The following is a 12,323-nucleotide window of genomic DNA, read 5'->3' on the forward strand; positions in this document are numbered from 1 at the left end:
ATTCAGCTACTTTCTTTCTCTCTCTCTTCCTTGTTGCCGACAGGTGCTAATGCTTTCTTTTACCCATGTTCTTGCACTTTTATTTCTTCATTTGTGGTTTGCTAATGTTAATGCCTCATTTCCCAAACAACAAACGATTTCAAGACTGACTGCAAAACAGCAAACTGTGTCGTCTAAACATGAATATCTACTGCCGGTTTCATAATGTGGGGTCATTAGAATATGTTTTGAATTTACAGGAAGTTCAGTTGAGTTTTTTGTTTTGTATTTTCCAAGGAATATGACATAAATTATCCAAAAGAACTTTGATTTCACATATTTTATTGACGTGTGTTTTCAAGCCCAGTCCAGCGAGTGACAGGAAGCATTGCAGGACACAGTCCCCCGTCAATATGGAGAAGTCCTGGGAACTGTCATCAGCACTATTTAGCCCCAGGCTCACACTTTTGGTCGACGGGCCAATCCTTCATCTTCTGTGCCGTCCTAAACTCAGAGCGAGTGCACAAAGCTTGGCAGCTAATTGTCGGGTCGTGGACTGGTTAAAGGGAGAAGGTCTGGCGGCACCGATAGCTCATTTAATACAAGATACAGATGGAAAGATTTGTTTTACAAGTCTAGTGTCTGAATTTGTGTTTCTGTTTTTTAAAATATGTATTCCTGTATTACTTTCTGTGATTCCATCTGTGACTTAGCAATCACAGATTCTACATGGATGCCCATCTGAGGGATTGAAACCCCAGCAGTGTGAAAGTGAAAAATTGTGGGAAATTGAAGTTTGAGGCAGCAGAATAAGTTAAATTAATCTTGAACATGCCACAAGGCTGCTGAGCTGCTATAGAAATAATACCAACTGCACATTTCACAAACATACACTCAATAGATTTAAAAGCTAGGAAATTTGGGGGAAAAGAAAACTTTGTGTGTTTCATCCAGGAGGCAATAAAAGGCACCGCTTCAGTTTGGTATCCAAGCATGTGACGATGTCCTGAAGTCAATTTTATTTTTGAAAGAAGCCTCAATAAAAGAAGAACAGGAACCACATCCAAACTCAATACAATACACTGGGATTTATTTGCAGCACAGCAGTCCGAGTTTAGTAAGAATGCTTTAAATACTTATTTCATACATAAACGATGCTACCTGCAATCTTTAAAAAACCCTCCAAAGCATGGAAGCACTGAGAGCACACGAGCATGTGCTGACACGGTGACCTTAACCCGGGGCAAAAACAAACCGGGGCTTCTCATCGACCCCTCACTTCTGTTCTGATGCTGACATTGATCGGCGCTGTCAGTCTGTGTGATGTGCACGTCGATACAGAACTCCAGAGTGATGCTGAACACAGATGGATGCAGATGAAGTGTCAGCAGATGCTCGTGAATCAGAACTCTCTGGAAGCTCATTTCTGTAAAATCATCCCATGAAACATGTCAGTGCTTGTTTTGTGCGTGTTTGATCCAGATGTGCAGGGCATTCGGGAACAAACAAGCAGGCAGCGGAGGACAGATGCATTCGTAACCGATCCTGTAACATCACCACATCTGCTGCCGTTAGAAAACGCTGTGTCTCATAGTTTCCTCTTAGACAGTAATTAAATCCTTGTCCTCTTACATGAAGGTGAATAAATCCCTTCCCTTGCCAGGTTAGAGGTTAAGAATAAACCCATCGATAGTACCTTCCCCCAAAAAAGGTGATAGATTACACTAAACAAGATCGCACTGGATGGATGCACAAAAAAACCCCAAAAACATTGCCTTCTTTTTTAAATCTGAAAGTAATAAAAGTGAACAGTTAAAGTAACATGAAAGATGCTAAGGGTCATCAGAATGGTTGACAGATACGAGTACAGTGTTTACGCAATCATTTCTGCAGGACGCAACATTCATAAGTTAGGACTCTAATTGGGTTTTATCTTGGTTTGCCGGGGCCTCGGCGGACTGGACCGGCTCTGCGGCCGACGGCTCGTCCTCCGCCTGGCTGCCTCTCTTGGAGCTACGATTGGGCGTGCCGTTCCACACGCTGTCCGAGGCCTGCAGACTCTGGAAGTGCTTCCTGGCGCCGAGCAGGGAGGGATTGTTCACCAGCGTGTACAGCAGCTGCCAGCGAGCGCGAATCCTCCGGCTGCTGGTCGCCTTACTGGGCCTGTTCTCCTGAATCCCTGAAAGCATGAATGAGGAGCAGGATGAGGGAAGATGAGACGCCAGACCGGGAGGCTGAGGGTCCAGGAGCACCACACTAACCCACAATAATAAAACACCTAGGGCCCGATTTACTAAAGGTTTGCGTGCGTAGAAACGTGTGCAAACTTGACATCACCCGCAAACCAATGTGCCAGCTGATCTACTAACAGCGTGCAAAGAGGACTGCGCCTATCAAATTAGCAAAATAGCACACGCAATTCATTTAGTACTTTTGCCCTGATGAATAATCAATATGGGGCGTACCCGCCAGAAAGTGCTAAAAACTGGGAGGGGAAAATGCAAATATGTCCATTTACCACACGCAATGAGATTTACCAAGCCTGAAAGTTTTTGCGGGGATTATGATTGCGTCTGTATTTAATACGTTCGAAAGGAAGGTGCTAATCTGCACAGCATTACGCAGGGATGCTTGTTGGTGCCTGATTTGAGGACTGGGGTGGGGATGGCTCAACTTGTGGTGAGGATTCTCCACATGCAAAAGGAGAAATATTTTATTTGAATGTTAAATCGAGTATTATTCAGCAGAAGGTTGCCACAGGAGGCACATTCATTTTTTTATTTGTGATAATAAATAAATCACGTGTTTTCATGGAGAAAAAAGTGTTTCTTATTGTGCCCCTACTTGTTCTGCAGTTGTCATACCCCGGCGTTGTGCCGTATTCAGCACCCCTGCTGTGAAAAGCACCCCCTCGTCTGACAAAAATGATATTCTCATTCCGTGTCACGTTCTGTTTAGCGTCCAGTTTTGTGTTAATGATTCATGTTTAAATGCGCTCATGGATCCACAATAGTCATACTTTCCCACAATCACAGTCACACATAACAAAAATCGGGTAAATGGTTATTGATGTCATTAATTAATAGCCTGCTTACTGTGTTGTCTTCCATAATATTTGTAAATATATATAATATAAACTCCTAAGTATGTGTTTGTGTGAGTGTGTATATATAAATATATTGAAGTGTCAGTGTGTTGTTTTTTTTCTTGGTCTACTTATCATTGAATATACGAGGGGGTGCTTTTCACGGCAGGGGTGCTGAATACGGCACAACAATTTGCCTCTTCCACTAATATCTCTAACTCCAACTCCTCAAATTTCATTTTGCGCTTGCAAACCGTAAGACACGCAACACCTCATTTAAATACTGCAGTTTGCACCTGTTATCAATTGCGCACGCAATCTTAGTTGATCACCCGCAAAACACACAACAACAGCACGTGCAAACTTTTTCAGTGCACACGCAATTTAGTACTCTTTATTTAGGATCTTAGTAAATCAGGCCCCTAGTGTTCAGCTCTCAAAACTGCAAGAAAATGCGGAAGCTGTGTGTAAAAATTGAAAACACTGATTTAACGTGCAGGACCACATTTAGAAGCGGTATCTGGAAGTAAATGCTTTCTGCATGACATTCTGACCGGTGGACCTTGTACTGTTCTTGGTATTAACCAGAGCGCTGCTGCTCGTTATGGCCTCAGCTGTCACATTAAATGTCATGTTTCCTAAGGACATTGTTCCAGAAGTCCTGTGGTCCGTTCAGATTTAACTGCACAAATGTAAGCCGTGCTGCGACGCTCTTTCATGAACATATTTTGATACCTGTCTGAGATGCTTTGGGGTTTTCTTGAGAAGGTCACATTGGCTGGTAACTAATAATTCACGTGCAATTGATTTGTAGCACCTGACTATTATACTACTATATTGTATCTCAATGTTTTCCTTTGCCAGCTATAAAATATTTATTACTGCGTTACATGACACTATCACAGAATGACACTGAATGATGAAAACATGTTCAAAACCATCTGTGGGGGGTAAGAGTGGTGGACACTGATGTTAACAGCTGTTCATTCTGAGACAACGTTATACTCAGTAAAATCTTGATTAGCTTAAACAGGGGTGTCGAAAGTTGGTCCTCGAGGGCCAGTGTCCTGCAGGTTTTAGATGTTTCCCTGCTTCAGCAAACCGTGATAAAAGTAGCTGTGAAACCAACAGAGTTGTCCAGACCTTGATGGCAAGCTGGTGACGACCGTTAATTATGCCGCGTTCCATTTGTCCTCGGAAGTGGGGATTTCCCAGTTCCCAGTTGGATTTTTCAACTGGAACGCCCTTCGAAGTGGGATTTCCCACTGGGAAAGTGGGAGAGTCTGATAACTCGGCTGTGACGTCATTCCCAGTTCCCAGTTCCGACTTCCGAGGTAAATGGAACGCAGCATTAGAATCAGGTGTGTTGAAGCAAGGAGACATCTAAAACATGCAGGACACCGGCCCTCGAGGACCAACTTTGGACACCCCTGGCTTAAGAAAATAGACAGCTAGCGCCTCCCTACAGAGCTTCACCTTCACTGTATGAAGTCAAGGGCAACCTGATCTCACAAAAATCCGTGAAATGCCCACGACCTCTCACCACTATTTTCCGTGGTACCAACACGGAAACTGGTAAAATTACGTGTGGGCACCACGGATATTGTACCATGCAAAGTCAATGGGATCCGTGGTCGTGATATATACACGGATTATGACATTATTATTATTTATATATTATTCTTTGTTATAGTGGCTAAATTATGCGTTTTTGTCGCGCAAGGTACGGTTTTTTACTGTCAGTTTGTAAAAACATGTTTTTAACGCTGTTTTAGCAGTGTTTTAATGAGGTTTTAATCTGAGCACCACGGATATAGTACTATGCAAAGTCAATGGGGGCGTGGTCGTGATATATACACGAATTATGACATTATTATTATTTATATATTATTCTTTGTTATAGTGGCTAAATTATGCGTTTTTGGCGCGCAACGTACTGTTTTTTAATGTCAGTTTGTAAAAGCCCGTTTTTAACGCTGTTTTAGCAGTGTTTTTTTTTTTTTTTTTTTTTTTTTTTTTTTTTTTTTTTTTTTTTTTACCTTGTCTGCACACATATTATTGATTGATACCATGACGGTAGAAACCAAAAGTGTATATATGTGCATTATTACTATATGTAATATATACATATATATACGCACACATATGCGTACACATACATAAATATACACATACAAACCCAGTGTTTTTTTTTTTTTTTTTTTTTTTTTTTTTTTTTGGGGGGGGGAGGGGGTGGGGGGGGGGGTGACGACATCCACTGCCAATCCAGGAAGCAGGAACACACGGAGACACACGTCAAGCACTGGAAATCTGCAACAAAAAACCACAAACAAAGCACGAAACCGGCACGGAGCCAACCAAAACACGAACAGCAATCGACCTAAATCTTGAGATCTGATCGCAGTCTGAGCTAAGCTATCGCTACCGCTACCTAAACCCAAAAACTAGAGAGCCAGCATGCAGGTGAACAAGCCAGTGTGTATGTCTAGGTGTGTGTGTGTGTGTATGTATATGATCATGCGTGTGTGTGTGTGTGTGTGTGTGTGTGTGTGTGCATGTGACTAAATGACTATATGTGTGTATGTGTGTGTGTGTGTGTGTGTGTGTGTGTGTGTGTGTGTGTGTGTGTGTGTAATAAACCAAACAAAGCTCCACCTGAAGTGTATCTATAGTGGGGGAGGGGGGGGAGCGACCCCGCCACCCGCGAGACCAGAGGCCGACAAGGAAGAGCCCGGAACCCAGGCCACCGGCAAACCCCACAGAGGGGAGAAGTAGGAGGGAGGCAACCCACCGCCTGCGAGGCCCCCCCCCCGCCCGGCGGCGGCCGAGGGGGCCCGCGGGCGGGGCCCCCACGGCGCGGAAAGAAGCAGCCAGGGATCCCGCGGCGGCGGACCGCGACCCAGGCAATCCCCGGCCACCCGGTCCGGGCCGGACACGCGGCCAGGAGGCCCTCACCCTTCAGGCCAACGACCCCCACCCGGCAGGGGGCCAGCCTGCCCGGAGAGACAGAGCCGCCCCGGCCGCCGACGCGGGCAGGCGCACCCGTCCCCCACGAAAGTGGCCCTCCAAGACCAGAGGGGCGCCCCGCCGTAGAGGCAGCGGGGGGGACCGGAGACGGGCCCGGAGAGAGGGAACCCCCCAACAAGGCGACACCCGCGCAGGCCCGACAACGGAGGGCCCCAGACCCAGGCATCCCATTCATTCATCCATTCGCCTATCCGATACCTATACTAATAATAATATAATATACTATACATAATAATAATAATAATAATACTAATAATAATAATAATAATAATAACCATCTTTGTATAATATAATATTGATAAATTATTAAGTTTTTGATGTCCTGCCAATGGAGGCTCAAATCCTCCATGGCAGGACCCTTCCATACCGCATTCTCACCGACACAGACATACAATCACGCACCGTTTCCCCCTCCCCGGGGGGGTCCAGCACCGCCAGAAGGCACCCCAGGCTGCACGGCGGGCCCCGCCAGGCCCGGGTAACCCGACCCACCCGTCCGAGGCCCAGGCCGGTGAGGGAACGCGGGTGATGTGTTTTAGCAGTGTTTTAATGAGGTTTTAATCTGAGCACCACGGATATAGTACTATGCAAAGTCAATGGGGGCGTGGTCGTGATATATACACGAATTATGACATTATTATTATTTATATATTATTCCTTGTTATAGTGGCTAAATTATGCGTTTTTGTCGCGCAACGTACTGTTTTTTAATGTCAGTTTGTAAAAGCCCGTTTTTAACGCTGTTTTAGCAGTGTTTTAATGAGGTTTTAATCTGAGCACCACGGATATAGTACTATGCAAAGTCAATGGGGGCGTGGTCGTGATATATACACGAATTATGACATTATTATTATTTATATATTATTCTTTGTTATAGTGGCTAAATTATGCGTTTTTGTCGCGCAACGTACTGTTTTTTAATGTCAGTTTGTAAAAGCCCGTTTTTAACGCTGTTTTAGCAGTGTTTTTATGAGGTTTTAATCTGAGCACCACGGATATAGTACTATGCAAAGTCAATGGGGGCGTGGTCGTGATATATACACGAATTATGACATTATTATTATTTATATATTATTCTTTGTTATAGTGGCTAAATTATGCGTTTTTGTCGCGCAACGTACTGTTTTTTAATGTCAGTTTGTAAAAGCCCGTTTTTAACGCTGTTTTAGCAGTGTTTTTATGAGGTTTTAATCTGACCACCCACGGATATAGTACTATGCAAAATCAATGGGGGCGTGGTCGTGATATATACACGAATTATGACATTATTATTATTTATATATTATTCTTTGTTATAGTGGCTAAATTATGCGTTTTTGTCGCGCAACGTACTGTTTTTTAATGTCAGTTTGTAAAAGCCCGTTTTTAACGCTGTTTTAGCAGTGTTTTTATGAGGTTTTAATCTGACCACCACAGATATAGTAGCCTACTATGCAAAGCAACCTGATCTCACAAAAGTCTGGGAAATGCCCACGACCTATTTCCGTGGTACCAACACGGAAAGTGGTATAATTCCGTGTGACCACCACGATATAGTACTATGCAAAGTCAATGGGATCCATGGTCGTGATATACACACGGATAATGCCCACGACCTATTTTCCGTGGTACCAACACGGAAAGTGCTATAATTCCGTGTGACCAACACGGATATAGTACTGTGCAAAGTCAATGGGATCCGTGGTCGTGATATAATAATAATAATAATAAATTTTATTTCTAAGGCGCCTTTCTAGGCACTCAAGGTCGCCGTACAAAACATGTTAAAATAATTGCAGAATACATTTAAAAACAAACATCAGAAGTATTAAAAAACAGTAGAGGTAAGAACATTAAAAGAGATGAATTGTTAAATGGGATAGGCAGTCTTGAACAGATGAGTTTTGAGTTGTGATTTAAAATTAGGGAATGAATCAATGTTCCTGAGTTGGGGTGGTAGTGAGTTCCAGAGACGAGGAGCAGAGCGGCTGAATGCTCTGCTCCCCATGGTGGTGAGACGGGCGGAGGGGGCAGACAGTTGTAGGGAGGAAGAGGATCGTAGAGCTCGGGAGGGAGTGTGGACGTGGAGGAGATCAGACAGATATGGGGGGGCGAGGTTGTGGATGGCCTTGAAAGCAAACAGAAGGACCTTGAACTGGATACGGAACTGAACCGGGAGCCAGTGGAGCTGTTGGAGGACAGGAGTGATGTGATGGATGGAGGGGGTCCGAGTTATGATGCGGGCAGCTGAATTCTGGACCAGTTGGAGTTTATGGAGGGATTTGTGAGGGAGGCCGAAGAGCAGAGAGTTGCAGTAGTCCAGGCGGGAAGTGACGAGGCTGTGAACAAGGATGGCGGCAGTGTGGGGGGTAAGGGAGGGGCGGAGGCGGTTGATGTTACGTAGATGGAAGTAGGCAGACCGGGTAATGTTATTGATGTGGGATTGAAAAGATAGTGTGCTGTCCAGGATGACACCCAGGCTCTTAGCTTGGGGGGAGGGTGAAACAGTGGAGTTGTCTATAGTGAGAGAAAAACTGTCGGTTTTGGATAAGGTGGATTTAGTGCCAATGAGGAGAACCTCTGTTTTATTGCTGTTTAATTTAAGGAAGTTTTGGGTGAACCAGGTTTTTATTTCAGAAATGCAGTCAGTAAGGGAGGTGGGCGGGAGAGAGGATGAGGGTTTGGTGGTGAGGTAGAGCTGGGTGTCATCAGCATAGCAATGGAAGTGGACGTTGAATTTGCGGAAGATATTGCCGAGGGGAAGGAGGTAGATGATGAAGAGTAGGGGCCCCAGGACAGAGCCCTGGGGCACACCAGAAGTGACGGAGGAGGGGGTGGATTTCAGGGACTTGAGTTGGATGAACTGAGTGCGGCCAGAGAGGTATGACATGAACCAGTCTAGTGGAGTGTGGGTGATGCCGATGGAGGATAACCTGTTGAGGAGGGTGGTGTGACGGATGGTGTCGAAGGCCGCACTCAGGTCAAGGAGGATGAAGATGGTGAGGAGTCCAGAATCAGCTGCCATGAGAAGGTCGTTGGTGATTTTGATGAGTGCTGTTTCGGTGCTGTGAAGTGGGCGGAAACCGGACTGGAACTGTTCATACAGGTTGTTATGGGACAGGTGAGAATGGAGTTGGGAAGCAACTGTTTTTTCGAGGATTTTGGAGATGAAAGGTAGGTTGGATATTGGACGGAAGTTGTTGAAGTTGGAGGGGTCGGCACCAGGTTTTTTAAGGATTGGAGTAATGGCAGCAGTTTTAAAGGATGCGGGGACAGTTCCAGTGGTGAGAGAGGAGTGGATGATGGCAGAGATGAGGGGAACCAAGGAGGGGGAGCAGGCTTTAACAAGATGTGTGGGCAGGGGGTCCAGTTGGCAGGTGGATGACTTGGATTTTTGTATGAGTTCTGAGATTTCTGAGAAAGTGGGGAGATGGAAGGAGGAGAATGGGTGTGTGGACGGATGAAAGTTGGCTGAGGAGCTGGGGTGGGAGATTGATCCGAGGTGCTCATGGATGATCTTGATTTTTTCATTGAAAAATGACATGATGGAGTTGCAGAAGGAGGTTGTGTGGAGGTGGGAGGGGAGAGAGTCCTGGGGTTGGGTCATATTGTTGAGTAGGGAGAATAGTGACTTGGAGTTTCCTTTGTTGGCAGTGATTATGGCGGAGTAGTAGTGGGTTTTGGTGCTGACAATGGCGTCCTTATAGCATAGTATGTGATTATTGTACATTTCCTTGTGGATAGTGAGACCAGTTTTTTTATGGAGGCGTTCCAGTTGCCGCCCTTTGGCTTTCAGGAGATGGAGATCAGGGGTGAACCAAGGGGCGGAGACAGAAAAAGAAACGGATCTGGTTTTTAACGGAGCAAGGGAGTTAAGAATATTATGGAGTCCAGAGTTGTAATGAGAGACCAGATCATCAGGGGTGGATAGACTGTGGATGTCAGGGAGGCAGGAGGAGTGGATACATGAAGTGAGAGTGGCAGGGTTAATATTTTTTAAATTCCGGAATGAAATGAGGCGTGGTTTTTTAGTGATGGAAAGAGTGAGTTTCACTGTAAATGAAAGGAGAAAGTGGTCGGTTATGGGAAGTTCATCAGCTGTAAGATCGGAGGGAGTGACACCAGAGCAGCAGATTAAATCAATAATGTGTCCTTTTGAATGCGTGGGAAAGGTGGTGTGTTGCTGACATCCAAAACTCTCTAAACAGGAGGTGAAGTCTTTGGTGAGAGGCAGATTAATATTGTCCATGTGGATATTGAAATCACCCAGTATTATGATGTTTGGTGAGAGGGATGATAAATGGGTGAGAAAGGCAGCAAAGTCATTTAAAAATTGATTATTGGGTTTGGGGGGGCGGTAGACTGTGGCGATGATGGTTGGAGTGGGACCAGACAGCTCACACACAGTGGACTCAAATGAGCTGCAAACAGGCACAGACACCGGCGAGACTTTCCAGGTCTCGCGGTGAATTACCGCGAGACCTCCTCCCCGGCCGGAGCCACGGGGTTGACAAATGTAAACAAACCCACGCGGGGTGGATTCATTCAGTTGTGAGTAGTCGTTGGGCTGTTGCCATGTCTCGGTTAAACAAATAAAATCAAGCTTACGGTCGGTGATGAGGTCCTGGATGAGATGTCCTTTGCTTGTCAGTGAACGGATGTTGAGTAGAGCAAAGTTGAGTGAAGTGTTGTCGCAGCTGCTGGTGGTGTTAGCCGACCGAGCTAGGCGGGCTAACACACCGTGGTTGACAGCTCGGCTGGTGGAGCGTGGAGGGTGACGAGAGCTGGACCAGATGGACTTTATTGCTGTGGAGCTGTTATGGTGGAAATGCCGGCGGGGCCCTCGGGGCCCTCGGTGGATATATCTCCGGCGGGGCTGGAAGGCGATGTCCGGGTGAAGGTGGAGAGCCTCCGGCGCAGGTCCAGACAGGTGAAACCGCAGCCGGAGCAGGTCAACGGCCGGGTATTGTATCAGACCCGTCACTGGCAGGTGAACAGGCAGTAGAAAGAGCCAGGCACAGACAAGCAGGATGTATGTCCTGCCGACCCTCATTGTGGATACAGACTTGGAAACGTACAGACTTGGAAACGTCAAACAGCCGGAAAAAAGACGGAAAAAAGACACCAGGTGAGCGGTGAGCAGCGGCACCAGGTTGCGCCAGCGTTCACTCACAGCGTTCACTCACAGCGTTCACTCACAGCACGTTTTTTGACATTATTATTATTTATATATTATTCTTTGTTAAAGTGGCTAAATTATGCGTTTTTGTTGCGCAAGGTACGGTTTTTTACTGTCAGTTTGTAAAAACATGTTTTTAACGCTGTTTTAGCAGTGTTTTAATGAGGTTTTAATCTGACCACCACGGATATAGTACTATGCAAAGTCAATGGGAGGCGTGGTCGTGATATATACACGTTTTATGACATTATTATTATTTATATATTATTCTTTGTTATAGTGGCTAAATTATGCGTTTTTGGCGCGCAAGGTACGGTTTTTACTGCCAGTTTGTAAAAACATGTTTTTAACGCTGTTTTAAGAAGAGACAGGCGATATTTAAAGTTTCTCCCATTTCGTCAACCACAGGGGATTCCCTGGGCGTCCCCTCTACGTCATAGAGTGACGAGGGGGGATCCTGATCACGTGACGGATCCCCCCGAATAATAATGATAATGCTAATGATAATAGTAATATTAATAATAATAATAATAATAATAATAATAATAAGAAGAAGAAGAAGAAGAAGAAGAAGAAGAAGAAGAAGAAGAAGAAGAAGAAGAAGAAGAAGAAGAAGAAGAAGAAGAAGAAGAAGAAGAAGAAGAAGAAGAAGAAGAAGAAGAAGAAGAAGAAGCAGAAGAAGAATGATAATAATAATAAGAATGATGATAATAATAATGATAATGATACTAATAATAATAATAATAATGATGATAATAATAATAATAATAATAATAATAATAATAATAATAATGCAGAAATTAATTAATTATTTATATTAATCATAATATTAATATTTAGTATAATAATAAATACACCTGTAGCACAAACCAGTGTTTATAGCAAACATTCAGAGACATTATCAGACAATGATTAATGACGCAACACAGTCTCACTCCGGAGGCATGTGCTTGTGCTCTTACAACGCCATATTAAAACAAATTATAAACCACATTAACACTTCATAAAAACAAAGATCGAGGGATGAGGTCTGAAAGATCTGTTTTGAAACGTGGCTTAATACGTTACGCCACT

The 12,323-nt window shown here is 44.6% G+C and overlaps 1 protein-coding gene across 1 annotated transcript in view; it reads right to left on the minus strand.

Annotated features, from left to right (window-relative positions):
- Window positions 1-876: 876 nt before the first annotated feature.
- The window catches only part of LOC133458250 (receptor for retinol uptake stra6-like), a 28,631-nt gene continuing 17,184 nt past the window's right edge, over window positions 877-12,323 (minus strand). Inside the window, exon 17 of the mRNA XM_061737943.1 lies at window positions 877-2,158. Within this exon, the coding sequence (XP_061593927.1) occupies window positions 1,890-2,158 (269 nt within the window). The 3' untranslated portion in view covers window positions 877-1,889. The remainder of the gene's footprint in view (window positions 2,159-12,323) is intronic.

This window comes from Cololabis saira, chromosome 2 (assembly GCF_033807715.1).
Source record: "Cololabis saira isolate AMF1-May2022 chromosome 2, fColSai1.1, whole genome shotgun sequence".
Taxonomy (NCBI): Eukaryota; Metazoa; Chordata; class Actinopteri; order Beloniformes; family Belonidae; genus Cololabis; species Cololabis saira.